At 48.2% G+C, this 26,862-nt stretch overlaps 1 protein-coding gene across 2 annotated transcripts in view; it reads left to right on the top strand.

The window, feature by feature from the left end:
* TRHDE (thyrotropin releasing hormone degrading enzyme) overlaps positions 1 to 26,862 on the top strand; it is a 384,180-nt gene that overhangs the window by 53,101 nt on the left and 304,217 nt on the right. For both annotated transcript variants that reach the window (XM_075012759.1, XM_075012751.1), the window contains exon 3: positions 16,285 to 16,411. In XM_075012759.1, the coding sequence (XP_074868860.1) occupies positions 16,285 to 16,411 (127 nt within the window). The remainder of the gene's footprint in view (positions 1 to 16,284; positions 16,412 to 26,862) is intronic.

The following is a 26,862-nucleotide window of genomic DNA, read 5'->3' as shown; positions in this document are numbered from 1 at the left end:
TCTGTCAATTTGCCCTTTTCCCCAGATCATTTATGAGTATGTTAAAAGGCACAGGGCCCAGTGCAGATTCTTGGGGACCTTGCATTTACCTTTCTTCACTGGAAGGAAAATTGACCCTTGTTTCCTATTTTTAATCATTTATTACTGACCAATGAGAAGACCTTCCTTCTAATTTAGTGTTTCCCAGTTCGTTTTCTATGAACCCCCAGGATTCGTGAAGTGAAAGTGAGGGTTCCACAGTCAGAGGTCAGCAGTCCGAGGCTCTGGAGCCAATGCCGCTTAAGGAGTCATTTGAGGCTCTGGATGCTGGCACCACTTACTCCTCTGTGGCTCCCTGCTCTTCTGCTGTCGCTGGCTCCTCTGTCGTTCCCTGCCCTGCCACCATTGGAAGGGGAGTCGGGCAAGTCCTGCGTTGGGCCCTCAGTACTAGAGTTGGAGGATCAGAAGTATGTTAGTCTTCCATGTTGGGTGAGGTATTTGGGTGGGCTTGGGGCTGAGTGGGGTTAAGCCTAGTGGGGTGTGAGGGTGGATTTGGGGCTGAGAGGGGGTAAGCCTGGGGATAGGTGGGCAGGATTGGGACTGAGGGGGTGAAGCCTGGGGATGGGGGGTGGGTTTGGGGCTGAGAGGGGTTAAGGGGTTCTGCAAAATTCTTTTGAGTTTAAAAGAGTTCCATGGCCAAATAAAATTTGGAAACACTGTTCTAATCTATGATTCCTTAGTTGCTTAAGAGCCTTGGTGTAGGACCTTGTCAAAGGCTTTCTGAAACTCCAGGTACATGATATCCACTGTATCACCCTTCTACGTGTTTGTTTGACCTCCCTCAAAATATGCTAATAGATTGGTGAGACATGATTTCCCTTTATAACAGTCATTTTGTCTCTTCCTCAATATTGTGTTCATTGACGTGTCTAATAGTCTGTTCTTTACTCGAGTTTTGACAAATTTGTATGTTACCAATGTTAGGCTTACTGACCTCTAATTGCTAGATAATCTTCAGAACTATTTTAAAAATCAGCATCACATGTGCTATTCCAGTCATCTGGTACAGAGGCTGATTTATGTAATAGGTTACATACCATAGCTAGTAAGTAGTTCTGCAATTTCATATTTGAGTGCCTTTCAGTCTTGGTGACTTATGATTGTTTAATTTTCAATTTATTCCAAATCTTCCACTGCTGACATCTCAGTCTGGGACAGTTCCTTTGATTTGTCACCTGAACAGAATGGCTCACAAGGGGAATTTCCCTCACATCTTCTTCAGTGAGAACTAATGCAAAGAATTCTTTCATTTCTCTGCAACAAGCTAGTCTTCCTTCAGAACTCTTTTAGCACATTGTTTGTCCAAAAGCCCCACTGATTGTTTGGTAAGGTTCTTGCTTCTGATGTACTTAACTTTTTTTTTCCTTTAATTTTTGTGTCTTTTGCCAATTGCTCTTCAAATTATGTTGTGGCCTGCCTAATAGTACTTTTACACTTGACTTGCCAGAGTTTATGCTCTTTTCTATATTCCTCAGTAAGATTGGACTTGCAGTTTTTAAAGGATATGTCTAACCACCTCATTTATGTTGTTGTGTAGGCCTGGTGGTGGGTTTTTTGGAATTTGTTTATTTGGGATAGATATATAAGTTGAGACTGTGTTATGGTGGTTTTAAAAAGCTTCCATACAGCTTGTGGGCACTTGGCCCGGGGCTGTTCTTAGGCATGTGCAGCTGCATGGTGGTGCCCTATGCTGTGTATGCCAAAGGACGGGATGCGAAGCAGCTGTGGGCAGTGGCAGTTCTGGTGGCCCCACTCCCACTCGGTTCCCTCTGTGGGTTCTGTACTGGGGCTCTGGTGTCTCCCGTCTCAATTCCCTGGATGCTCCCTCAGTGCTCTCTGCACCTGGCCCCTGCTCACCAGGCGGCAGCAGCAGTGAGGGGCATGAGCGTAGGCCAGAGGACTTCGCAGGAGCAGGAGGCAGATGCCCTGTTGGTAGCTGGCAGTGTCCCTGTCACAGCACCGTTTTTCGCTGGGTGACATCAGGGCTATCTGCAGCGCCTTCTGAGCCTTCTGGCCTGTGCTTGTGCTGTTTGCTGCCACCTGTGCCTCCTGTATGCTTCTCTGAGGCTGCAGGTGGGCCTCCCTCCCTGCCCTACTCCAGGGTTGCAAATGGCGTCTGGTCCGTCCTGTCTGGGAGAGTTGATAACCACCTGCCCCCATAGCTTCTACCCCTGAGGCCCTCTCTGCCCCAACAGAGTGGCTGCTTCTCATATATGGAGTACGTCTGCCAATGTGGCCTGCATAGGGCACCAGCAGCGGTACGGATGACCCTGATTTTGTCCTTGTGAGTGTTCCTCTTAATTTTCATTTAAGCAGCCTTCTCATTTTTGCATAGTTCCCCTTTTCTAGAGTGAAGTGCTGCTTTGGTGGGTTCCTTTGGTGTTTTCCCCCTACAAGGGCGCTACATTTAATTACGTGATGGTTACTGTTATCTGGTAATTCGACTTTATTCACCTCTTCGCTGCCCTGCTTAGGACTATATAAAAAATTGCTTCTTCCCTTGTGAGTTCCAGGACTAAATGCTCCAAGAAGCCATAATTTGTGGTGTCTAGAAATGTTATCTCCCTGCAACCTGTCCCGAGGTGCAATATCCTCATTTAATATGGAGTTAGCTGAACTCACCCCACTATGTTTGGGTTTTCTATTTTTGTAACCTCTCTAATATTTCTGAGTATTTCATAGTTCCTGTCACCATTCTAGTCAAATGATCAGTCATGTATTCTTAAAGCTATACTCTTGTTATTGAAGAATGGAATTTCTATCCATAGCGATTCTATAGTACTGTTTGATTCATGTAAGTCTGTTGCTGTATTTGAAGCCCATTCACCTCCTCTGGTATGTCTCTGGCTTCCCTCATTAGTATTTGCTCTCACTCCCTTTGCTGTGACTAGATGTGCAGTGTATCTCACCACACGCTGTTTTTTTCTGGTTTGGTTTATATTCTTGTCCTCATGTTGTTTCTCCAGAGCAGCTCATTACCAGGTGTTTCAACATGGTAATTTTTGTTGTCATTGTCTCATTTAGCTTCTGTATCATTGATTCTTTTTCCTACGGTGAGACTGTCTTCCATTATTATCATCCTAGGCAGTCCTTTCAACACTTGGGTGAACCTTGTCTGGAACACCTCAGGTGCTGAGCTTATTCCCATCAACATGCACAGTCATCTGTAATGACCAAATGGTGTTGCAAAGGTTGCCTGTATGCAGGACTCTTTACCCAGGCTTATGTGCCAAAGTCACAGACTAAAGATTCTGACCTTGGAAGTTCTGGAATGATGCCATGTCTACGTGTGGGCAATGAAAGTAGCATCTTTCCAGTGCCTGTCATCCGTCACTTACTGTCTGCTGAGTGCCAGTATGTGTGAAAGAGGGCCAAGGGTTGATGGCACCAGACTTGGCATCATGTAGTGATTTTCTCCAAAATGGCTCAGTTCTGTGAGTCTCTGCATTTCTGGGGCATCCTGGCAGGATACGCCAGGTTGATGGAGAATGTTGTGTGCTGGAGCATTTTGAACTACCCACATGCCCTGACCAAAGAGTGTGCAATGGCTCTTTTAAATATAATGCGTTATAGAAGGAAGGGCACCTCATTGTGAGAGAGTGACATTTTGTAGAAAGTCAAACCACTTTGTGCTCAGGAGTTGTCACTGATAGTGCATACAGGAAGTCCCCAGTGTACACTGTTGATTTGTTCCGAAGGTCGCTTTGTAAGTTGAAAACCTCGTAAGTCGGGGAGGGCTTAGGGGGATGGGTTGGGGCCCTGGGAGGAGGGAGGAGAATTAAGCCTGGGGTGGGTTAGGGCTTCAGGAGTGGGGGGTGGGAGTGTGCAGTTGAGCTGGGGCCTGCAGGGGGTTGGACCTGGGCAGCATGGGGTTGGGGTGGGGGTTGACTGGGACCACAGAGATGGTGGGTAGGGGGGGTTGGAGCTGAGCCCCACATGTGTGCACAGGGAGCCCCAGGTGCAGATTTAAGTTGGAGCCCCATGTGCCGGGGAGTGTGACCTGGGGCTGTGGGGGTTTGAATGGGTTGAACCTGAGGGTGGGGGGTTAGCTGGGATGAGTACAGCCTATGCACCTGCAGTGGCTGACAGCTGGAGCCCCCATGTGTGCTGGTGGCACATGCCGTGGGGTGAGCTGGGAATGGGGATGGGGGGTTGAGCTGGGCAGAGGGGGAATTGAATGGGGGTGAATAGGGGCGGTGGTGGTTTGAGCTGGCGGAGGGGTTAGAGCCCCTGTGCACGCTGGTGGTGGCTGACAGCTGGGGACCCATGCACAGGGGAGTGAGCTGGGGCTGTGGGGGGAGGGGCTTGAGCTGAGAAGGGGAGTTGAACGGGGAATGCACTGGCATGGCGGGTTGAGTGTGGGGGGGAGGTGTTGGAGCCCCGTGCAGTGTGCCAGGGGCTGGAAGCTGGAGTCACACTCATGTTGAAGCTGGAGCCCTATGTGAAAGGGGGTGAGCTGGGGCTGTGGGGAGGGGTTGAGCAGGGCGGGGGAGGAGTTGCATGGGGGTGGGGTTTGGAGCCTCGCACGTGCTGAGCCAGCTGTACGGATGTTGGGTCTGGTCCCTGGGGTTGGGGCTGTGTGTGTGTGGGGGGGTTGGGACATGGGGGCTGGAGCTGGTTCCTCAGGGATTGAAGGGAGCCCCAGGTGTGCAGCTGGAGCCCCTTGGTGGGGGAGGTGAGCCGGGGTGCATGGGTTGAGCTGGGGCCCTGGGGCTGGGGGATTTTGCGGGATTGAGCTGGCAGGGGGCTTAACGGGGAGTGAACTGTTGTGGCTGTCCAGCGGTGCTGCTCTGGGAAGCAGAGGAAGGGGGTTTTAGCCCGCCTGGCTTCCCGCTGAGGTAAGCAGTCATGTGAGCTAAAAGCCTTCCCCCTACCTTCCCAGAGTGAGGCTAGTGCCACTCTAGGAAGCAGGGGGAAGTGGCTGTGAGCCTGCAGGAAGCTAGGTGGGCTGAGAGCCCAGCAGCTTCACAGTGTGTGAAACTTGCGTTAAAGTGAGTTTCATGCAACATGAAGCTGCGTAAAATGGGGGATTACTGTACGAATCGGGGGTTGGCCGTGTAAGAGTGGGGTCGCGTACTCTGGATGCGTGTACTCTGAGACCTTACTGTATTCGTGTGTCTACAGATCCTTGTAACTTGGACCCATGTAAGTTGGGGACTTACTGTATATGGAACGTTTCTAGCTGCAACAGGTTTCCCCATAAGAAGGTCCAGGTTTGGGTCAATATTGATATATGCAAAGTAAAGCACAGTGGGAAATGTAACCCCCGCTACATGTACAAAATGGTGGATATTTGTACTCTGGGTTTTCCTCTCCATCAGCCAAGGATCTGATGTAGATCTCATGGTCATATTTTGCCATTGTCTGAAAAATGCCTTTCAGCCATTTACGTTCTTGGAGGTCTCCCTGCTTGTTTACCTCTGTCTTTTTTGCTAGTGTGTTGAAGGCCTCTTTGGAAAGTCAGGGCTTCTTGTGTGACAGTCAGCTCCTTGATGTCTCCAGTGGTGGCATGTGATATAGCGCATGTACACCATACCAAGTGATTTCCATGACATCCAAGAGGTATGGAAATTACATATGTGACCTTTGATGACCTGTGTTTATTTTGAAGCTTCAACTGTAAACCTTGGATTAGGGATGTTAACAGATAATTGGTTAACGGGTAAGCCTTACCCTAAATGGATGAGGCTTACTGATTGTGGTTAACTGGTGAGAGCTGCAGCAGAGCTGCAGGCATGGGATTCTCCAAGATGGTTGGAGGAGACGTCATCCGTGGCAGGCCCAGCCTAAGACTACCTCAGGTAGGGACACTCCAACCCAGCTGGTCTGGAGCCGTCCCCCTGCGCACTCCCCCTTTAATGAGTTAACTGGTTAAACTTAATGTTTAACCATTTAACTAATTAAATGGGATTTTATATTCCTATCTTGGATAGATGCTGGATATTTTGGTGCTGGTGGATGTCTGGCTTGCAAGCAATTGAAAAATGCAGTGAGAGTCTGAGTTTGCTGGTGCTTCTGTGCCACTTTTGCGCCCATGAGATTTCACTATGGAAAGAGGTAGGCAGTGGACAGTGTCCTTCATCGTATGTCCTTTGTTTGAAATCTAGGACCAGCAATAGTTGTTCAGTTGCCTAAATTAGGAGCCCCAACCAACAATCCCTCAGTAGAATGCAGCGTCAAAAACCAGGTAATTGGGGATTTTTAACCAAAGGGACATGTCACAGTTTTATTCCCAGTCCATGGCATTGAAATTGCTGAGCAGTAGCAATGTGTCATGTGGTGGAGTTGACTAGGTTTTTGCTGCTAGTTGGTGATAGAATGCAGCTGTGCCACTGGTGATGTGTCTTTTATTGGGACACAGGCCACAGTGACAGATAAATGACCACAAAAATGTTAGAGTCAAACAGAGATTAAGCATGGAGAGATGGAGTTCCATCTAGCTAAGTCCATGCTAGATGTTTTTTAGTACTGAGTGCACACCTTGAGTTTGGTACAGACCATTGACATGAAAGAAAGACACTCCTTCTGCAGTAACTTGATTGTTCTGGGGCAGAGGGAGCTGTGTGATCCTGATGATTATTATTTTGTAATGAGTGAATTTTCTGAAGAGCTTCTTTGAACCTGGTGCTGGTCACTGGTGTCATGTTCTATATGGTGACACAGCACAAGTGTCTGAGATCTGACTTGGACTTCTAGGAAGTTGAGGTCATTGGGCCTGTACATATCCTAAGATGGGGTTTGATTGCACCTGTCTAGTGCGCGCAGAACATGTCGCTTTTCCTGGAGTTGGAGGAGGCTAAGGTTTGTCAAAGGTATTTAGAATTTCCCAGTGGAAGTTGGGACCTAAATTGAAGAACTGGGCATAAATGACTTGCCTAAAATCACAGCAGAAGCCTCTTCTGAATTTGTGCCTTGAACCCAGGTTTCTAACTACTGGCCTAATCTTCTTACCCAATATTTTACCCCTTTTTATGTTTTTTGACTCACATTGTACCTGTGTTTGGTCACTGTTAACGTGAGATGTCTTCACAGACCTGCCTGGCTTACCCCACTTTTTGCCTAATTTGCTGATACAGCTGTGACTGTAAAACAGTTAAATAGAATATACGTAAAGGTCTAATGACACAAAACACTGTTAATTAGAAAGCAAATTCGTGATAATATTCATTACATACAACACAGGGCTTCAAGAGATTTTTGCACTGGGATCTTTGAGGCTACGCTTACTTTATCCAGCAGCTTAACATTTTCTTGAAATTTATGGGTGGTATAGTGGAAATATGTAGAGTGCTGTTTTCGTTTTGGAAGGAAGCAATATCTAGCAATAGTGACATACAAGCGCAGATGGTGGTCTCTGGTTCCTGTTCAGGTAACGATTGTGAAAACCATTTCCTTATATGAACCATTAAATTGCTTTATTATCAGTTTTACATTGTTTTGCAAAGTGACACCAACTTCTGGGGGATTGTGCTCTGTGAGTTTATGATAGTGGGACACAGACCCATTTAAAGCTAAGCCTGCTGTAAGAACCCACAGGTCTAGAACCTAGGACTAGGGGTTTTCAGGCTGCTGGTTCCACCCCATGAGCAGTGGAGGCTTAGGGTTGGCTCTTATTGGAGGACCCTGTGAGACTGGGCTTTGTGGAAGATACATACCTGAGTTTAGGGCCAGCCTTTGGGAAAATTGCTCCCTGGGAGAATTTGTATTTTGATGCCTCCCATCACCATGACTCCCAATGGCTCCGTGGCCTTCCCCCACCAAAGCACCTCTGGGCCGTCATGCCTCCTGCAGTGTTAATTTGTATTGAAAGAAATGCCATAGTACATCCCCAGTACAAATTAAACACTGTCAGGAAATGTTCCCTATAAGCTGAGCACTTGAGTAGCCACCCATAAGAGATTCATGTGCTGCTCAGCTGATTAGCAGAGTGCCCACAGCCACCCACAGCTGGCAGCATGTGTTTCTATTGTTATTGCACATTTGCCCAAGGATGGAAAAACTAAGCGATCAGGTGTGTGCTGGCTGGGTGCCAACCTCTGGAGGCAATGCAACCACCAGCTGCAGAGTAGAAATAAGGGGACATGGGATATGGAATATTGCCATCCTTACTTCTGAGCTGATGCTGTTGCTTGTAGTGCTTGGTTCTTGGTACGTGGCTCAAGGTGGGCTTTACACTGTTAAATGGGATCTGCATCTTGCCAGAACCCGCAGTTCTCCCACAGCCATCTGGTTCATTGATTCCTTCAGATAACTTAAAAATTAGCTATTGATTTCTGCACCCACATACCCAAATCCACAAATATATTTCTATCAATAATAATGGAAATTGATACTTGGGAAAGCAATAAAAATGCTGCTTAAGGACTTGTTGGAGTCCAAAATCAGTGATACAAAGTTCTTAAATGGACTTGTTAGAAATGGACTAGTGAATGGATAGTTAAATCAACAAATCATATCGGGTTTTAGGATATTTATTTTCTATATCTTGACATGCAGTATTGACACTTACTGGGTTTTGTGATTTTGTTGTAGTCACATTGGTACCAAGATATCTTTATTGGGCTTACTTTGATTGATAAAAGAGGCAAGCTTTGGAACCTCACAGAGTTCTTTTACAGGTTTGTGGTGCTCAAAAGGGCTTATCTCTTTCACCAACCAAAGCTGGTCCAAAACTACAAAAAGATATTACCTCATTCACCTGTTCTCTCTGGCTACATCTACACAAGCACAAATCTTTGAAATGGCCGTGCAAATTCAGCGGCACATTGGCATTAGCATGCCACCGGCTGCAGCTCTTTGAAATTGCCGTTTTTCGCTGCCGTGCAGCTCATCTAGACGGGGGTCCTTTTTGAACAGACCCCACCAACTTTGAAATCACCTTATTCCTATCTGTGTTTTAACAGCTTGAAAGCTTGAGCTCCTTGGCTGTGACTACACATGCCCGTTCCTCCAGTAATGAGCAGCCTGGAAGATGCTAATGAGGCACAGATGTAAATTTTCCATGCCTCATTGGCATATGGCCACATGATTTGGAGTCCAGAAGAAACTCTTCCAGACTCCAAAATAGCCGTGTAGATGCGTGGCCCATGGGGGTCTCCTGGAAGGAAACCCTCCACCTAGAAGCCCCCTCTTCCTTAAGATTTTGCTTCTTCCAGACTCCGAATCACGTGGCCATATGCTAATTTACATCTGCACCTCATTAGCATCTTCCAGGCAGCCCAGAGGAAGGGGCATGTGTAGATGCAGCCTTTGTCTCAACTTCTATTATCTATAATAAATTATGTGAGCCCGGAATGGCTGGTAACTGTGCAAATTAAAAATTACAAATATACAAAAAAGCTTCAAAATAACTTCAATGTGTAATATAAATTGTTTGTAAAAAAACCCAAGCCTATTTATATGCCTGAACAGCAGGGTTGAAGCATGGAGAGTGGGGATTGGGCAGAGCCTGCCTCCCTACTAGAGTCCTCTCGGTTTAAGGCCCTGTTGAAACTAAGTCACAGCAGTCACGCATTCTCAGTTCCTTGTACTAACAGCAGGAGCCCCAGTGACTTCCAAAGAATGAATGAGGTTGGCAGGATGCAGGAGTTAAGAAATTAGTTCCCCTATTTTTAATCATGTTGCAATACAGGAATATGCGCAGCATGTCTTAGACAAGGCCCCCTGCCCCAAGGAATGTCAGTGAACCATTAAATGCAACTTGTAGTGGAAACACAAACAGTTAAAAGAGAGTGAGCGAGCCTGAGGCTGTGGATTAGAAATCAGGGGCTGAATGAAAGGTAGTAGGCTGGCAGCCACCACCCATTCTCACTGTTGTTCACATGGGGGCTAGGGGAGGCACATGAGGGAGCTGATCTCAGTTACACTCATTTATCACTCTGTGCAACCACCTGCCCAACTTCAGGAGTAAACAAGTGAAGCTTACGGGTGCAGATGCTGTTTGTTTACTTGTCCTGACCTGGTCCCAAGCTGCCTCCAGCAAACAGGAGAGAGCTTGGCAGGCAAGCCCTGGCAGAAAACTGTGTGTGTGTGTGTGTGTGTGTGTGTGTGTGTGTGAGAGAGATGTGACTTAGTGCTTGCTCTCCCCTGCCATGTGTCACCTCTCTGCAGGGAAGGGAAGGGAGGGGATGTATGGGATGGGAGTAGGCAGTCTGCAAGCAGTGCCCTGGTTAGCAGTGCTCACTGTGTGCTCCAGTCCTGCTGGCAGTGCCAGGGAAAAAAACAAGCTTTTTTCTGGACATGTGGGGCTCTTATGGGGGAAGGAGAGAACAGAAGGGTAGTGAACCTGGACATGTTACATTCCTACACACCCAAATACCTGCTCCAAGCCCCCAGGCAGCTGGAAAACACACACCCATACCCCCAACCTCAGCTGCCCATTGTAATCCTCTTCCAGGACAGTTGGATCCACCCACTCCTCATATAGCTTCTACAGGTGGCCTATCTCAGGTAAGTGGGGAGCCCCCCCCTCCCCCAGACGCCCACCCCTGCTGCTGCTGCTTCCCAACGGTAAAGTTATAGAGGCTTAGTCTGTACTAGGACCTTAGGTCAAACTTAGCAGACTTAGGTCGATTTTCTAAGCAGCCAGGCTACGTCTACACGAGAAGCCTACTTCGAAGTAGCCTATTTCGATGAATAACGTCTACACGTCCTCCAGGGCTGGCAACGTCGATGTTCAACGTCGACGTTGGGCGGCACCACATCGAAATAGGCGCTGCGAGGGAACGTCTACACGCCAAAGTAGCACACATCGAAATAAGGGTGCCAGGCACAGCTGCAGACAGGGTCACAGGGCGGACTCAACAGCCAGCCGCTCCCTTAAAGGGCCCCTCCCAGACACACTTGCACTAAATAGCACAAGATACACAGAGCCGACAACTGGTTGCAGACCCTGTGCATGCAGCGTGGATCCCCAGCTGCAGCAGCAGCAGCCAGAAGCCCTGGGCTAAGGGCTGCTGCACACAGTGACCATAGAGCCCCGCAGGGGCTGGAGAGACAGCGTCTTTCAACCCCCCAGCTGATGGCCGCCATGGAGGACCCCACAATTTCGATGTTGCGGGACGCGCAACGACTACACGTTCCCTACTTCAACGTTGAATGTCAAAGTAGGGCGCTATTCCCATCCCCTCATGGGGTTAGTGGCTTCGACGTCTCGCCGCCTAACGTCGGTGTTAACATCGAAACAGCGGCCAACACGTGTAGCCGTGACGGGCGCTATTTCGAAGTTAGTGCTGCTACTTCGAAGTAGCGTGCACGTGTAGACACGGCTCCCGTCTACAGTACAGGGTCTGTTCTGCCAACTTTAAGGGCTCCTAAAGTTGATTTTGGCACTCAAGCTTTTCATGAATAACACACTCATGGTCAACTTTAGGGTAGTGCAGATGGAGTGCTGTGAAATTCAACATACTTGGCCTTTTGAGGTGTCCCACAGAGCCCCAATAGGACTACTCTGGCCAGTGCCTTCAGCTCTGCTGCTGTCCAGGAGTGCAGGAATTGGCCTGGGAAAGTTTGAATTTCATTTCATGCTTGGCCAGCATGTTGAGTGGAGCAGGCAGCAGACCTCAGCAGCACATGGGGCTATGAGTTCTCAGGGTCTCAGCCAAGTTCCAGTGTGGAGCATTCAGGAGATCCAGGATCTCATAGCTATGTGGGGAGATGAAGCTGTGCTGGCAGAACTACAAAGCAGCAAAAGAAATGCTGACATCTATGCCAAGATCTCATAGGGCAAGGGGGAAAAGGATACACCGGGGACACACAGCAGTGCTGTATGAAAATAAAGGAGCTCAGGCTGGCGTACCATAAAACAAAGTAAGCAAATGGACATTCTGAGTCACCTGCCCAAACATGCCACTTCTATGAGCAGCTGCATGGGATTCTGGAGGGTCGGGGAGGGGATCCAACCACTGTCTCTAAACAGTCTGTGGATACCTCTCAAGAGATTCCTCAGGAAGCCTCTGTCAACAGCAGGGAAGATATAATAGATGAGGAAGAGGAGGAGGATGAGGATAATGGTGAGCAAGAGAGTGGAACAGCCAGTCTCACTGACAGTCAGGATGTGTTTTCAGCTCTGGATACTATTTCCCCTTCTCAGGACATTTTGCTGCTGGACCCTCACGTTTAATCATGCTAGAAGTGGTTTAAGGCAATTGGGTGTAATCTGTGGGCAGATGAAGTACTTACACAGCCTGGGCCCCCTGGAGCAACTTGTTAACGTGTCTGGGGAGGGAGCACTGATCCTCCTTACACATCTCCATAGAGCTCTCAGATAGGAGCTCCTTCATCTTTCTCAAGAGGTTTTTGGGGAGGCCTGCCTTATTCTGACCTCCATGATAGGACACCTTTCCACATCGAGTGAGCGGTAAGTGATCTGGCATCGTTGCAGCATACCAACCAGCCTTCCACCCACATTCAGTCAGCATCTATTCCTTATCACCGTGTGTAATTCTGAGAAGGCTAATATTGTGCATAGCAACTGAGAGGAAGAAGGGGAAGGTATATGTAACTTAGGGGCATTAAGCTTCTGTACTATGCTTGCCCCACCCTCCTACCTTCCCTTCTCTGAGCTTTGGGGGAGGTGGGTGTAAGGGAAACTTTCACTTTCCCACCAAAGCAGGGAGGGGAAGCATGCAGGGACCATGAGAGCAACACAGCCGTGATAACACAAGTTGCACTGCCGTGTCTTCCTGCCCTCCCTCCTATATTCTGTAGGCTCCTGGGGGAGGGGAAACCTTGACTGTCCCAGGCTAGGTGGGGGGAGGAAAGCATATGGTGACTGCGACTGCCATAGCCCTGATAGCCACCATACCCCTCCCTTGCAGCATGCACAGCTGCACAATCTGATTTTGGAATCTACAGCCCTGCGCCAGGTTAGAAAGCATGCCCCAATCTGTACCTTACCATGACTGGAAACAAATTGAGTTAAGCATGTCCCTTAAGATCTCTGTGTAGTACCTGCTGCACAGAGAACACCTAAAAGAAAATATTTCTTCTTGTACATAACACATTTTTCATGAAATTACGTTGTGTTGTAAAATTTCTCATCTACAATAAATGCATCTCCCTAATGTCTGGCAACAACTGTCTCTTTGATAACCTCCCCCTCCCTTCTACAGCTCTTCAACTTCTGACCTGTGCCAGTCTAAAACAAATGTGGGAAGATATGTTCCTTGACCATATGCAAGTTGCCCACATGGACTACCACAATTAAATGCATGGAGCAGAACCACACTGGGAGAGAGGAGGGTGGATCATGAGGGTTGGATGGTGTATTAAGAAGAAAAGAGAGTGCTCAGTATGAAGTTCAGACCCAGGAGGAGATGCTGCAGCTGAGGAGGCAGCAAACAGAGTTCCTGAGGTGCCTGGTACGGGAGCACAGAGGATCACTGCAGCCCATGATAAACCACATGCCTCCCTCACCATGTACCATATCCACCACCCCTGGTGTTCCAGAATGTGGAGACAGGAGAGTCAACCCTCATTCAATCCCCAGGAATGTTTCTCAGAGCAAAAGGCTGAGATATACTCACCTGTGATAGAAAAATGTCTCTTGCCCTCACATACCTGCCTCTGAAGCCCCTTCCGTGAATTCCTTTGCTGGATGCTTAATTTTGCCCCTCTAAATAAGAAAGCATAAGCTCTCACAAACAGTGTCTTTATTAACATGCTGCACCTAAAACTAGACAATACTGTGGATGGGGCCTCACCAGTGCCAGGGAAATTAGAACAGTTACCTCCCATTTCTGGCACGTCACTACTGTTAATGTACCTTTTTTCAGAACTGCATCATGCTGTTGATTCATATTCAGTTTGTGATCTGCTGTAATCCCCTGGTCCTTTTCAGCAGTACCACCTCCTATCCAGTTATTCCTCCTTTTTCAGGGGTGAATTTGATTTCTTCTTCCAAAGTAAAGTAAACTCTTTTATATCTGTCCGCCCCGGGAATAGAAGGTTGCTGGATATTTAAATATTCTGGATAATAGGTACACCTAGCAATAGATATACTAAAGGAAAACAAGACTAGAGCTGCGTCTACACGTGCACGCTACTTCGAAGTAGCGGCACCAACTTCGAAATAGCGCCCGTCGCGTCTACACGCGTCGGGCGCTATTTCGAAGTTAACTTCGACGTTAGGCGGCGAGACGTCGAAGTCACTAACCTCATGAGGAGATAGGAATAGCGCCCTACTTCGACGTTCAACGTCGAAGTAGGGACCGTGTAGACGATCCGCGTCCCGCAACGTCAAAATTGCTGGGTCCTCCATGGCGGCCATCAGCTGGGGGGTTGAGAGATGCTCTCTCTCCAGCCCCTGCGGGGCTGTATGGTCACCGTGGGCAGCAGCCGTTAGCCCAGGGCTTCTGGCTGCTGCTGCGGCAGCTGGGGATCTATGCTGCAGGCACAGGGTCTGCAACCAGTTGTCAGCTCTGTGTATCTTGTGTTGTTTAGTGCAATTGTGTCTGGGAGGGGCCCTTTAAGGGAGCGGCTTGCTGTTGAGTCCGCCCTGTGACCCTGTCTGCAGCTGTGCCTGGCATCCCTATTTCGATGTGTGCTACTTTGACGTGTAGACGTTCCCTCGCTGCGCCTATTTCGATGTTGGGCTGAGCAACGTCGAAGTTGAACATCAACATTGCCGGCCCTGGAGGACGTGTAGACGTTATTCATCGAAATAGCCTATTTCGATGTTGGCTGCACGTGTAGACGTAGCCTAGATGTTAAGAAATAAACAAAAATGTGTGCAGAGTACTGTATTAACCAACAACAGTAGTTTTCTACACTGTAAAATTATACTGTATTTGCTGTAACAGATAAGGTCTCAGAGTACACGAGGGTTCTGTTCCATGCACCCTCGTGTAAACCCAGATTTCGCACAAGTTGGAGTCCGGCTTTTTCCCTGGCAGAGCACATGTGCTGCAGCCAGGGAAGCAGCAGAAAGGTAAGTCCTGTGATAGTTGGGGATGGTTAAGCCTGGTGGTGGGTTGGGGCTGTGGGAGGTGGGTGGGGTGGGGGCTAAGTCTGGGGTCGGTTAGGGCTGCAGGGGGGTGTGGGGTGGAGTTGAGCGTGGGTGGTGAGCTGGGCTGTGGGAGAGGCAGGGAGCTGAGCCAGAACCAGAGCTGTGCCTAGGCGGTGGTGGTGTGGGGGGTTGTTGCACTGGAGCCACATGGGGCGGACAGCTTGTGAGCTGGCCGGGCGGCGACCAGTGGGCAGCTTGTGAGCTGGTGGGGGGGGGGGGGGGGTTGCACTGGAGCTGCATGGAGCGGAGGGAGCTGGGCGGGTGGGCGGGCAGCTTGTGAGTTGGCAGGGGGGAGGGGTTTGCACTGAAGCAGCGTGGGGAGGGTGGCTTGTGAGCTGGTGGGGGGGTCACACTGGAGCTGTGTGGAGCGGGAGGGTGGGCAGCTTGGGAGCCGGTGGGGGTTTGTGCCGGAATTGCGAGGGGTGGTGGGGGCAGCTTGAACCAGAGCCACTTGCAGGTGGTATAAACGGAGTCGGGAGGGATGGGGTCAGGGTCAGACGTGTAAGAGCGGGGTCGCCTACTCTGAATTTGTGTACTCTGAGACCTCACTGTTTTTATATATATATTTACTTTCACTCTACTGTACTTATGGAAAATGTAACAAATTATCTAAATTGTGTAAGAGGGATTAACGGTTTTAACATTCTTCTTGAATTTCACAAATAGAAGCTTTGAGCAGTCATGGATGGGCTTTGGGAAAATTAATTATTTGTGTATATGAACAAGCTTGGTTTTGTGGTCTTTTTGCTCATTGAGATAGGTAGGTCTATGCCAGAGAAAAGGAAGAAGAATGAATTATATATATTTTCAACACTCTACAGACACTTTCTGGGCTTGATATAATGTGCCTTTAACAAACCATGAACTTCTGTCCTACTGAGCCAGTGTTTCCTGCCTACATTCAAAGTAAGCAGGGAACCATTACCTTAATCCACTGCATCATCATGTCTCTAGCAAACACATGGAAGTGATTGCTTTGAATATTTATTTTGATGCAAGGAATATTAAGTCTTTTATTTGGCAGTGCATTCAGCTAGGAGATTGACTTCCTCAACTTTGTTACCTCAACGAGCAAGGTCTGTTCTTCAAGCCATCTCTGTTTTTCCACAAAGATGTAAAAGTAACATTTGGCATCATAAGGCTAGAATGCAGACAGCCTCAGTGTGGTTCACCTCTGCAATTAGGATGGCTTTAAAATATGAAAGTGGACTGATTTTTTTTGCTTTATTTTTAATCAGGTGCGATTGTATGCAAGACCTGATGCAATCAGAAGAGGATCTGGGGACTATGCTCTAAATATTACAAGGAGACTCATTGAGTTTTATGAAGACTATTTTAAAGTGCCCTATTCCCTGCCAAAATTGGGTAAGATTTTTCTGAGAATGCTGTTTGTCCAAGGGAACTCTGTTCTAGTGAATAGAAAATAAGGTTATTTTCACTGTTAAATTTCAAGGTGAAGAAGGTGAGGGTTAAGTTAGAAAGGACACTGGACAGGAAATTTTAAATTCTGTTACAGGGAAGAAGCCAGTTTTTCATCTCTTCATCATCTTGCCTTTTGGTGCAGCTAGTAAACAACAATCAAATCTATTAGGCATTTAGATTCTAGAGAAAAGAAGCTTTGCTAATCAGTTTCTGCTTTCCTGATGCTCAGCATGTTGGGCCTCACTATCATTAGATAGCCCTCAGGTTATGTTTATTCAGTCATGTGTATTGCTCAGCTGCAGAAGGGGAACAGAATTGAAAATAACTCTGGAAATGGGAAATTTACAATGTTTAAAGAAAATATTTGTTGATTAGTTTAGTTTCTTAATGATGATTAATAAGTGCTTGACAGTATTGTGGCTTATTAAAGAGAATTTTGAGGAACTTATTTTGCTGTTCAAATGACCCAAATGTAAAAGCTGTCAGTTTTCTTTCACGTTATCCTTCATCCCTCCCCTCATCACGCTCCTACTTCCTTCAGTATTTCACACTGTATTGTTACACACTTCCTTCTTAGGAGTGCGTTTGATCAAGATCCAGAAAAATTTATTGCTCAGCAACAAGGAGAAAGCTTGTATTTGATCAGAAGTGTTAGAGTTTGAACCACAGGTGTTCCTTCCATGAGCTCTGGGCCTATTTGATGAAAGCACTAGCCTGCTGCGTAGCTTTATTAGTCTTACAACTAATGGTGTAGTAGAGAGATAAAGTAATTAGTATTGTTTGAAGTGGGTGTTGCATGCATTCTAAATAAGAATGATGTGACTTTTTTTTTGTCCTTTTAAAATGATTGGTTGTGAGCAGTGCTTTGTTAGAGGTCTGGATGATTATAAACATGGAACTCTTTTCTGACTGCAGGCTACTGTTTGTATGTATTTTCACACCTTAATTTAGTATTGTCTACCCAAGGAGTCATAGAATGAAGTTCTGAGATAAATATTTTTGGGACATTGCTCATCCCCAGCTGGAGAAGTCAGAAAATTCTTCACATGACATGATAATGAATAAAGCATGATTGCTTGACACTGGAAGTTCCTCGCTTCTGGGTGCCAAGTAGTTAAAAGGAAAAGAAAATGGATATCTTGGATGGAGTTTTCCTTTTTAAAATTTATCAGCCATTCAGATGATTATTTTAGGGTAGTTTAAAATGGTCATCTGGTAACAGTAGATACATGGAGAATGGATCTACTTCTGCACATCTTTAACAATTAAAACATAATTGCCTTTCAACTCAGTATGCTTTGCTTGTTATTGCTACACACAGTATTTGTTAAAATACTTTGGAGGAATGAATGCCTTCCAGTTTAGTCTGTTATGGGATGAAAATACAATAGTGAATTTGTATTTTCTGTACTATAAAATCAAATGTAATTTAAATTTCAGTTAGTAATTTTAACACTATTAGGTTTGTAGTGGATGAAAACTTTGTTATGATGTACTAGTATAGAAAGCATTGTAAGGTTAGTTCTTCATCGAGTGTCCCTGTGGGTGTTCCACAATAGGTGTCGGGCTCGCCCGGCGCCGCAGATCGGAAACTTTCCAGCAGTTTCTCCTGGATCGCGCATGCGCTGGCCCGCGCCGCTCCCTTGCGCGTCCCCGGCCACGTGCGCGATCCGATCCCCGCCAGTTCCTTCTCAACCGCCATCGGTTGCAGACGGAATCCGCTCAGGCTGCGGCCAGAGTCAGCTTAGTTAGAATTTTTTCGTGTAAATTGTTGGGTTTTTTTTCTTGCAAAAAAAAAAAAAAAAGAAGGAAGGACAAAAAAAATATAAATATATAGTAAAAAGAGAGAGAGGAGTGGAGAAGATGCAGGGACGTGAAGGCCAGTAGGCCTCCTGCCGCGGCGGGCTGGGGTTCGCGAAAGGGGAACAGGCACGAATCTAGTGCTAAGTACCCTATTAACAGCTCAAAAGACTCACCGCGATGTCCTCTTCAGGATTCAAAAAGTGTGAGTCCTGCCGCGAAGCTATGCCGGCCTCCGATGGGCATAGTCAATGCATTAGGTGCCTGGGGGAATCACATGTTACCCAGAAGTGTTCCCATTGTGCTAAGCTCACAGCCAGGGCCAGGAAAGACAGAGAAATGCGGCTGAAAATGCTGTTGTTTGATAAGGCTCTCCAGCCCGATGTGCTGGAGAGGCCTCAACCGGAGGGACCCCCTGGGCTCCATAAAAGGAAGGTGGCTTCCCTCACCCCCTCAGTGCAGAAACGGAGGAAGCTCTCTCCAGCCCGATCCCTGCCGGCGGTCACAGCGAGCGGAATGGGCGTAGCACACAGCCCCCCGCCGCATACCCAAACAAGCGGCAGCGCAGCAGCGCACGTGGCAGAGGCTGAGCCTCCGATTACTAAACAGCCGGCATGTGCAGCACTCAGAGCGGCGGCCAGGCAAGCGCCGGAACCGGCGGCACCGCCACAGGCGGCACCGACCCCTGCGGCGCCAGCGGTGCAGGGCCAACAGGCATGCAGCCTGCAGGCACCGGAGGATGTTATCCGTGCGGCACTGCAGCTGAGCGTGCCGAGCGCGGCGCTGACAGTGGGGCCGAGATCCCCAGCACGGGAGGGGGCGGTGCCAGCCCCGCAGGGGAGGGGAAAAGCGAGAGTAAAAACCCGGCACCACAGCCCCTCTCTGGACAGGGCTGCAATGCTACTGTCAACAAGCCCTCCCTTATGCTGCTCACGCCACCCAGAAGATCTGGGTCTCTTCCAGCCTATCCAGAGCCTCCTTCTCTGTTCCTCCAACCAGCGTCACCATGGCTTGGGCCACCTTCACCCTTTCTGGGATTGGATCCCTTGGAGTACTATCACAAACCAGTTTCACCACTGTCTGAATCATCGCGGAGATCTCGCTCTCCCAGACATCGGGGGTACACACCCCGAGAGTGGTCCAGGTCTCCATCCCTGGACCCGTGCCCATGCTGCCATGGTCGCTCTTACCATGCTGGACACAGATACCCCAGGCATACACCTAGGGGCAGGTCCCCCCTGGCCGTCCAATACCCCTGGGGACAGAAACACAGCTGTCTCAAGGGGAGTTAATTTTGGAACCCTGAGACTTTCCTTCGCAAGCCTCCAGTGAGCGGGTGTACCATCGACCGCAGGAACCTGAGAGTTCGAGGGAGGCTTACCCTAGTGGTTCTTCCTTGTCCTCCCCCGACTAGGCTACGGCCCCCGGGGACGTTGCTCCCCCGGACGACCTCAAACAGTTTCAGGAGCTGTTTAAAAGGGTGGCTTTCACGCGAGGCATCCAAACAGCAGAGGTACAGGAGGAGCATCACAAACTCCTGAAAAATCTGAGACCCCCAGCTTCATCCAAAATCGCTATCCCGCTCATCGAAGCCATCATGGAGTCAGCCACCACCATACGGCAGGCCCCGTCTTCCGCTCCACCTATAAACAAGAGAGCGGATAAGAAATACTTCGTCCCGGCGAAGGGCATGGAGTTCCTCTTTAGTCACCCACAACCAAATTCATTGGTGGTAGAATCGTCTCAGCAGAGATCAAAGACTTCTCAGTACAAATCGGGGGGTTCAGACAAAGATGCCAAGAAGCTAGAGCTGTTTGGCAGAAAGGTATATTCCTCCTCCACCCTGCTGTTGAGAATGGCAAATTATGCAGCACATCTAGCGAACAATAATTTTGACAATTACTCCAGGCTTACTTCTCTCATGGATTCACTTCCGGAAGATAAGAAGCCAGTGTTGAAGGTGATTGTGCAAGAGGGTTATGCGGCTTCGAGGACAGGAGTCCAGATCACCCTGGACGTGGCGGACATGGCGGCACGCTCAACAGCTACAGCAGTGGTCATGTGCAGAGAATCCTGGCTTCAGACATCGGGTATCCCAAGGGATCTGCAGGCAAAGATTGTTGATCTCCCCTTTGACACGCAGAAGTTGTTTGCAGATTCAACCGATTCGGTCCTTCACTCCAGTAAGGACTCCAGAGCTACACTTAGAACCCTGGGCATTTATACCCCTCCATATAGGAAGAAAAAGTATTACCCTCAGCAAAGACGATACCTGTACCAACCACAGCGTGCTCAGTACCAACGGGGCTACGACCAAGGGCGACATCAACAGCAGCAACAGTATAGAACTCCCAGGCGATGTTCTCAACAAAGCCGCGCATCCTCGGGGCAGGCCCAAAGGCAACAAGTTTGACGGGCAGGTCGAGGGCTGCACTATCACTACCATCACGCAATGCCATCCACAGCTAATGTTCCATCATCGCCTCCGACCGTTTCACCCACAATGGCAAAAGATCACCGAAGAAAAATGGGTACTGGAGATCATAGCCACGGGTTACGCGATCCCCTTCCAGTCGCTCCCACCGCCGAAACCTCCGCCCAGGCCCCACCTCAGGGACGCTTCCCACGAGGCAAGACTCAAACAGGAGGTGGGCCATCTTATGTTCATAGGGGTGGTGGAAAGAGTGCCGGAGTGATTCCAGGGGAAAGGTTTTTATTCACGCTACTTCCTTACAGAGAAGAAAACAGGAGGCTGGAGGCCCATCTTAGATCTTCGGGGCCTCAACCGGTACTTGCGCAAACAGTGTTTTCAGATGATCACAGTCGCCTCTATACTCATGGCACTGGACGATGGAGATTGGTTCGCAGCCCTCGACTTACAAGATGCGTATTTTCATATAACGATCCACCCGGCACACAGACGCTTCCTCCATTTTATGGTCGGCAAAGAACATTTCCAGGACAAGGTTCTTCCGTTCGGCCTCTCCTCGGCCCCCAGAGTCTTTACCAAAACCCTGGCAGTGGTGTCAGCCTACCTGCACAGATAGGGGGTATTTATATTCCCATACCTGGACGACTGCCTATTGAAAGGGGCCTCGAAGGCAGAGGTACTATGCATGATACGCGTAACAGCAGACATGTTTTCTTTGCTGGGCCTGGTCATCAACCTCATGAAGTCAAAGACCGACCCCACATAAGACATAGAGTTTATAGGGGCACGTATAAACTCTATTACAGCAAGGGTCTATCTACCCGACGCCCGCTTTCGCGCCATCAGTTTGCTGGTGCAAATCACTACATACAGCCCCACGGTGCTGGTCTTAACGTGCTTGCAGCTGCTAGGCCACATGGCGGCGGCAACGTTTGTGGTGCAGAACGCCAGATTGCATATGCGCAGCCTGCAACATTGGCTGGCGAGCATCTACAAGCTGGCATCCCACACAGTCCGCAGGGTGGTGTCACCCACGACAGAGGTGCGCAGATCCCTGCTGTGGTGGGTAAACCCCAAGAACATGCTAACAGGGGTACCCTTCCACCAACCACAAATCTCTATTTTTCTTACTACCGACGCTTCCCACATAGGATGGGGAGCACACATCGGCGACAAGGTGACGCAAGGACTATGGTCCCCTACAGAACAGTCACTGCACATAAATATACTGGAGCTCAGAGCAGTGTTCAATGCCTGCAAACACTTTCGAGACCACATACAAGGCAAGTAGTCGGGATCAATACAGACAATACCTCCACCATGTTTTATATAAATCGACAAGGAGGAGCTCGATCCCATGCCCTATGTGTGGAAGCAGTCCAGCTGTGGAACTGGTGCATCGCCAGCAATATAACGTTGAAAGCCTCGTATTTGCCGGGCACTCACAACGTGAAAGCAGACCAGCTGAGCAGGCGCTTTGCACTCACGCACGAATGGCAGATCCGCTCCGATCTGCTACGACCGATCTTTCACACTTGGGGGTTTCCTCAGATAGATCTGTTTGCCACTCAGCACAACAAGAAGTGCCCCCAGTACTGCTCCAGGGCAGGATTGGGGCGGGGGTCCCTGTGGGACGCATTCGCGAGATCATGGAAGGGCCCCCTACTTTACGCGTTTCCCCCCACAGTGCTCATCCACAAGGTCTTGCAGAAAGCCAGAAGGGAGAGAGCCTGCATGATTCTAGTAGTCCCAACGTGGGATCGACAGCAATGGTTCCCCTTGCTTCTGCGCATGTCGGACTGCCCACTGCTCCCACTTCTGGTGGCGCCGGACCTACTCATGCAGGCCCAGGGGTCCATAGTGCACCCACACCCTCAAGGCCCGTGCCTACAAGCATGGTTAATCCATGGCTCAGCTCCCTAGAAAGCACATGTACGGAGGGAGTACAACAAGTCCTGGAAGGTAGCCGAAGGACCTCCACCAGGAAGACCTACAAGCAGAAATGGACTCGATTTACTGCATGGTGTTCTGCCAAGCAGCTAGCTCCCCTTGATGTTCCTATACCTGTAATACTAGCATACTTATTGGACCTCAAGAGGGGTGGGCTTTCCCTATCCTCGCTAAAGGTCCACCTTGCCACTATATCTGCTTTTCGGCATGAAGAGGAGGGGCCCACGGTATTTGCCCGTCCTATTGTTACCAGGTTCCTGAAGGGGCTGGTAAACCTGTACCCCCCTCGGAAACCGCTTCCACCATCGTGGAACTTGGACCTGGTGCTCAGCGTGCTAACGGGCCCACCATTTGAACCCTTAGCCATGGTTCCCCTACGTCTCCTTACAATAAAAACAACCTTCCTTCTTGCAATTACGTCAGCTCGCAGGGTGAGTGAGCTCGCAGCAGTTACGGCAACACCGCCCTGCACAGTATTCTCAAAGGAGGCGGTAACTTTACGGCTGCACCCAGCCTTTGTTCCAAAATTTCTTCAGAGTTCCACCTTAACGAACCCATAGTTTTACCCTCGTTTTACCCGAAGCCTCACAGCTCCAGCAAGGAGGCACGCCCATATCTCCTGGACATGAGGAGGGCGTTGGCCTTCTACATAGACAGAACTAAGTCCTTCCGGAAAACGGACAGACTTCTAGTCTCTCTCGCTCCCAGGTCAAAAGGAGAGGGTCTCTCTTCACAGAGAATCTCGAAGCACGTTGTGTCCTATATAAAAATGTGCTACGAACTTCGAAAGACTCCTTTGCTGGCCCCGCCTACGGCTCACTCCACCAGGGCGGTGGCGGCATCAACAGCCTTTTTCAAGGGCATTGCGTTAAAAGACATCTGTAGAGCGGCGACCTGGTCATCCTATGGTACCTTCACCAAGCATTATGCCCTACATCGGGTATTCCAAGAGGATACCCGTCTCTCGACAGCGGTCCTTTCGGGGGCAAGCTGCACATAAACCGATTATCCACCTCCTTACTTGGGTTACTGCTGGGTAGTCACCTATTGTGGAGCACCCACGGGGACACTTGATGAAGAAAGAGAAGTTACTCACTGTAGTAACGATGGTTCTTCGAGATGTGTCCCCGTGGGTGCTCCACCACCCGCCCATCCTCCCCGCTTTGGATCTCTGTTTAGTGTTTTTCAGGAGCATCCGAGGCGGTTGGTCAAGGAACTGGTGGGGACCGGATCGCGCATGTGGCTGGGGATGTGCAAGGGAGCAGCGTGCACCAGCGCGTGCGCGATCCAGGAGAAACTGCTGGAAAGTTTCCGATCTGCGGTGCCGGGCAAGCCCGACACCTATTGTGGAGCACCCACAGGGACACATCTCGAAGAACCATCGTTACTACGGTGAGTAACTTCTCTTTTATAGGGCAAAAAACATAATATTACACAGAGAACTTATAGCAGGGGTGGGCAATATGTTTTTGATGGGGGGCCACTCCAAGATTCTGGTAAGTGGTGAAGGAACACACTTTTCTATGGAAGGTCTGGGATGGAGATTGAGTGGAGAAGGGAGCTCGGGATTGGGAACTAAAGTATAGGAGAAATGTGTGTGGGAGGAGGGGGGATCCGAGAGGGAGTTTGGGTGAAAGCAGGGGTTCTGATCTGGGTAGGAGATTGGAGTTCAGGGTTGGGTAGGGTGTATGGGTGCAGGAGAGAATTCTGGCCTAGAGAAGGAGTGTAGGAGGGGGTGCAACGTCTGGGAAGGAGTTGGGGTGCAGGGGTGTGTGTGTGCCAGAGGCAGGCTTGGCCAGGAGGTATTTACCTAAGCAGGTCCCAGGCATCAGCACTCTCAGGCAAGCTTCCAGGATCTGGCTATATGTTGCAAATACCTCCTGGCCAGAGCCTGCCTCTGGCACACACCCCTTCCTGCACCCCAACTCTCTCCCAGGCCCTGCACCCCCTCCTATGCTGTGGGGGAATTTCCCATGTGCTGCTTCTGCCCCCCTGCAAAATCTCTGTGCCTATTGGCCAGAAACCAGCCAATGGGTGTTGAGAGATTTTGCTGGGGGCAGGAGTAGCCTACGAAGCCTCTCCCCCACAGCACAGAGAGCCACAGGGAGCAGCTAGCTTCTTTGAGTGGTGATGCTCCTACTGAAGCAGCGGGCTGGATTAAAAGGCTTGGTGGGAGGGGTCTGGCTCCTGGACCATATGTTGCCCACCCCGACATATATTGTACAGTTTGCTTAGTATATGTATGCTGTGGAAAATGTTGGAAGTGCCTTTGTGATTTACAAATGTAAGTTGCATTGGTTTAGATTCCTAAGTCACTTCAGCATTTCTGAAGTGTCGCCCGCTCTGTGTCTTGGTATATTCCTTTCCAGTTCAGCAAAATTGTTAAGAAGGTGCGTAAATACAAATACATCAGTAGTGATGCCATTGATTTGAAGATGAAAAAGGCTGTTGCTTTTTGAAGAATTAAGGAAGGAAGGGTGGAAAGGATGTACATGCAAGCTCGATAGGAGCTACTAGTGAGTGGAAGAACCAAAGACCTCTGATTCAGTGGGAATAAATATGGGGAAAATCCCAGAGAATTTTCCAGAGATCTAATTTAGAGGAGATTGCAGAGAAAAGACAGCATTAGCTGTGTCTGTGGAAGGAGTGAAAGGCAGGTGCACCGGGAGAATGTGGCTATGGGAAGTGAGGAAGTTTATATCTCAGAGACTAGTTTACTTCTCCAATATAAAGGCTCATAAACACTAAGTAGAATTGTTTGAAAAGTGCCAATCTTTTTTGTGGAGTCTTTTGTTTAAGAAATTTACTGCGATTTTTTTAAATTGAAAATCCCAGACTGATTTTTTATATTTTCAGGGGAAAAATCAGTTTTTGCTCAACATTTGCATTTTGTGTAATTTGACTTTTTTATTTTTTTATTTTTTTTGTTTACTGACAACTAAAAAATTAAGAATCACAAAATGTTTGGTGAAAAGTTTTCAATGTTTGGTTTCAGCTTTTTTTCAGCAACTCTTTTGGAAGAAACTTTGTTTTCCATAAAAATAATAATTCTGTGCGAAACCAGTTTTTTTATAATGTTTTTGTATTGTTCGGATTAACCATAGTTACATCTTAGCTTGTTTTGGTACAGCATTACTTATTGGAGGACCAGTTATTTTATCACTGTCAAGTGTTTCGTATGTTTCCTTTCATTCTCCCTATGCCATTGCTGATTTTGCGTGTGCGCGTGTGTGCGCGTGTGTGTAAATGTGTGTTCAGTTTTTGTATTATTTTCACGTTATAGTCTCACCATTTTCTGAAAGTGAAGATGTAAGGCAGCTGGCACACTGCTGTTCTATATGTCTAGGTGCATGATGTTGTCATCATACTACTCTGTTAACAACTTGCAGACCTTGGTTGGGGCCTGTCATTGTCTGCTTCTTCTCCCATTTTGAGCATATTTTTGATGTGTGTCTGGGGTCTGTGGACTCCTTTTGTGTGCTGGCATTTTTGATACATAGATTCCAAGGCCAGAAGGGAGCACTGTGGTAATCTCGTCTGACCTCTTCCCCAAAATTATAGCTACTGCACATTTTTCTCATTTGATTTACTCTTGATTTAAAATTTACCAGTGATGGAGTATCCACCACACCCCTGGGTGTCTACCAGTTTCCAGCCATAGGATCATGTTACAACTTTCTCTGTACATTGGTTCAGTTTCCATGCAAATCTGTCATGGACTTTGACTTGTGCCTTCCAAACTGCCTCCATAGTGGGCTAAGGATCTTCCCATGGATCAGTTTGGCTTGCTGCTCTGGGTGTGTGATTTGGTTTTGACTCTGCTTTTAACTGCTGCCTGCACACAAGGACAATTGTTTGCAAACACTGTTTGTGGAGTGTCTTTTAGGAAATTCTCTCGCTGTTCTGTAACATTTGACACTACTGGCAGGTATACAGTAAAGGCTTTGGATGTTGGTTCCATCTGCTACAAAATGTTGGACAAAAATCTATGATTAAAACAAACCAACGCAGATTTTTCAATTTAAATTATGAGGCTTTTTTTAAAGCAATAAACCTGTTCACAATTAAGTTTGAAATCAACAATCTGTGTTAAGACCGAAATTTGTAATTTATTCAGATCAGGTCACTAAAAACAAAAATTAATATTAAGATGTATATATTGTGAATTTATAAGTCAGACCATTGACCTCCTGTAGCTAGAGTTTATTGAAAT

This window comes from Carettochelys insculpta, chromosome 1, assembly GCF_033958435.1.
Source record: "Carettochelys insculpta isolate YL-2023 chromosome 1, ASM3395843v1, whole genome shotgun sequence".
Taxonomy (NCBI): Eukaryota; Metazoa; Chordata; order Testudines; family Carettochelyidae; genus Carettochelys; species Carettochelys insculpta.
Note: the sequence above shows the minus strand (reverse complement) of the source record. Positions and strands in the feature narration are given on the sequence as shown.